The sequence below is a fragment of the Penaeus chinensis genome, chromosome 18, assembly GCF_019202785.1.
Source record: "Penaeus chinensis breed Huanghai No. 1 chromosome 18, ASM1920278v2, whole genome shotgun sequence".
Classification (NCBI taxonomy): Eukaryota; Metazoa; Arthropoda; class Malacostraca; order Decapoda; family Penaeidae; genus Penaeus; species Penaeus chinensis.
The window spans coordinates 28,790,902-28,793,401 of record NC_061836.1 but is presented as its reverse complement, the minus strand read 5'-3'; the positions used below and the strand labels follow the sequence as shown (position 1 = coordinate 28,793,401).

Genomic DNA, 2,500 nt, shown 5'->3' with positions numbered 1-2,500 from the left:
GACTAAGTCATCTATCTTTACGTGACAACTAAGCTATCTATCTTCCCATGACAACTAATCTATCTATCTTTACATGACAACCAAGCCATCTATCGGGGGGGAAACTTTACCTCCACGTAGTCATAACGACAGCGGCTGCCGAAGAGAGGTCCTTCCAGGTGGAATTCGGTGAAGTTGAGCTGGATGACCTCGCCTGGGGGCACGCGGATGAGCCACTCGCACCGGATGTTGTTCTGGTAGCGGTCATCCAGCGTGGGCACAGAGAACACGCCCATGTCGTTCGTCAACAGGCCTCCGCAGCCGGGGATTCCTGACGGTGGGGAGGGTGAGAGTGTGAGAGGGTGAGGGGTGAGAAGGGGTGGAGGGGGGGGGTGAGGGGGGGTTGAGCTGTGAGTTGTTCATGGGAGAGGGGGGGGGGAGGTAAATGTGATTGGATTTGTGCCGAATGATTTTCTACACACACATGTACGTGTACACACACACACACACACACACACACACACACACACACACACATACATACATACATACATACATATATATATATATATGTTGTGTGTGTGTGTGTGTGTGTGTGTGTGTGTGTGTGCATAATATATATATACATATTCATATATATATTTACACATATATGTATATATATACATATTCAAATATATATATATACATATACATATACATGTGTATATATATATATATATATACATATATATATAAATATATATACATATTCAAATATATATATATATATATATATATATATATACATATACATATACATGTGTATATATATATAAATATATATATATATTCAAATATATATATATATATATATATACATATACATATACATGTGTGTATATATATATATATATATATATATATATATATATATATATGTATATATATACATATATATACCACACACACACACATGTATATATGCATATATATATTTATTATCTTTCTTTCTTTCTCATACATATACATATACATGTATATATATATATATATATATATATATATATATATATATATACATATATATATATAAATATATATATACATACATATATATACCACACACACACACACATGTATATATGCATATATATATTTATTATCTTTCTTTCTTTCTCTCCTTTCTCTTTTTTTCGTATCACTACCTTCCGCCTCGCACCAACACCAGCTTACCGGGCTCCGAGCTGAAGGCAATATGGAATCCCGTGTCGGTCATGGAGATGTCGGAGTGGAAGTGCAGGAAAGCCTCTGAGCCCGACGTCGTGAGCGGCGCCGGTGCCTGGGAGGAGCAGTACTTCGCCAGGAGGTGTCCCGTCTCCGTCAGGCCGTCGCGAACCTTTTTTGGGATGTGAAAAAAGGGTTATTGATTCTTCAGGCTGATTCATTATTACTAATGTTCTTTCTACTTTGGGAATGAAGCGATTCATTCTCAGTCTTGGTAACATGCAAATGATGAATGTCTTGATAGAAAACACATTTCAGGCGCAGATATGTAACCCACAGTCCCTTAAAGATCACATAACCTCTTACTTCAAGGAAATCATAACTGCAGTTGGCGTGGTTCTCAATCTGCAATGTTGCGAAGTGGAACCTAATTCTCTTGCCAGGCGTGACCCTTATTGTCCAGTAGCAATCACGCAAATGCGGATAATTACCAGGATACCCAGGGGAATTTATCGATCCGTATTCCAAGTCCCTGATGTCACTCCCGCAAACTGTTTATAGGAAGGGAAGTTCATTCATAGTTACTAGGTAGGGATAAGTAAATAAATGCGCCGAGAGAGGGAAATGTAAACAGTGGATATGATAAGTATAGCTTGCCTAAAGCGTCCATTCATTCAAAATCGTCTGCATTGTATGAAAAGCCATTGAGAGAGTAAATCAAGTATTATTATTTTCTTGATGGCATAGTACATGGTTGTGAAATAGATATCATAGCACTACAACCGCTGATAATATTTGTCTGCTAAAGTCACATTCGCAGGAAAACAGCATTTGTTGACGATTTCAATGCAGATATATATATTTTTCTTAATGTTTGATTAAAAAAAAAAAAAAAAAAAAAAAGGCCAACCTGTCCTGTAAAGGTGTATGTGTACATGTGCATATACATCTACATGTACATGCGTGTGTGTATATATGTATGTATAAGTACCTGGGTCAGTAGCGTTCCACGTCAAGCTGAATCCCGTGGCGGCGTGAGACTCGTCCGAGCGGAACCAAAGGTACATTACGTTGTGGGTGGTGATGACGGTGCCGTTGTTGCCCGGAAGCGTCTGTCCGCAGTAGCGTCCTATCAGCGGCGCCGTCGACCTTCTGCCGTCGTGGATCTTGGGAGAGGTTTTTCGATTAACAATTTGAGATGGAGATTTTGACACACTGACACACTGACACACACACACACACACACACTCACACACACACACACACACACACATATATTATTTTTCCATATTGTATTCTCTTGTATTTTTGTTTG

The 2,500-nt window shown here is 38.8% G+C and overlaps 1 protein-coding gene across 1 annotated transcript in view; it reads right to left on the bottom strand.

The window, feature by feature from the left end:
- The window catches only part of LOC125034652 (cubilin-like), a 334,702-nt gene that overhangs the window by 53,940 nt on the left and 278,262 nt on the right, over positions 1-2,500 (bottom strand). The window contains 4 exon segments of the mRNA XM_047626554.1: positions 111-310; positions 1,195-1,357; positions 1,552-1,736; positions 2,177-2,351. Coding sequence (XP_047482510.1) covers positions 111-310; positions 1,195-1,357; positions 1,552-1,736; positions 2,177-2,351 — 723 coding nt within the window.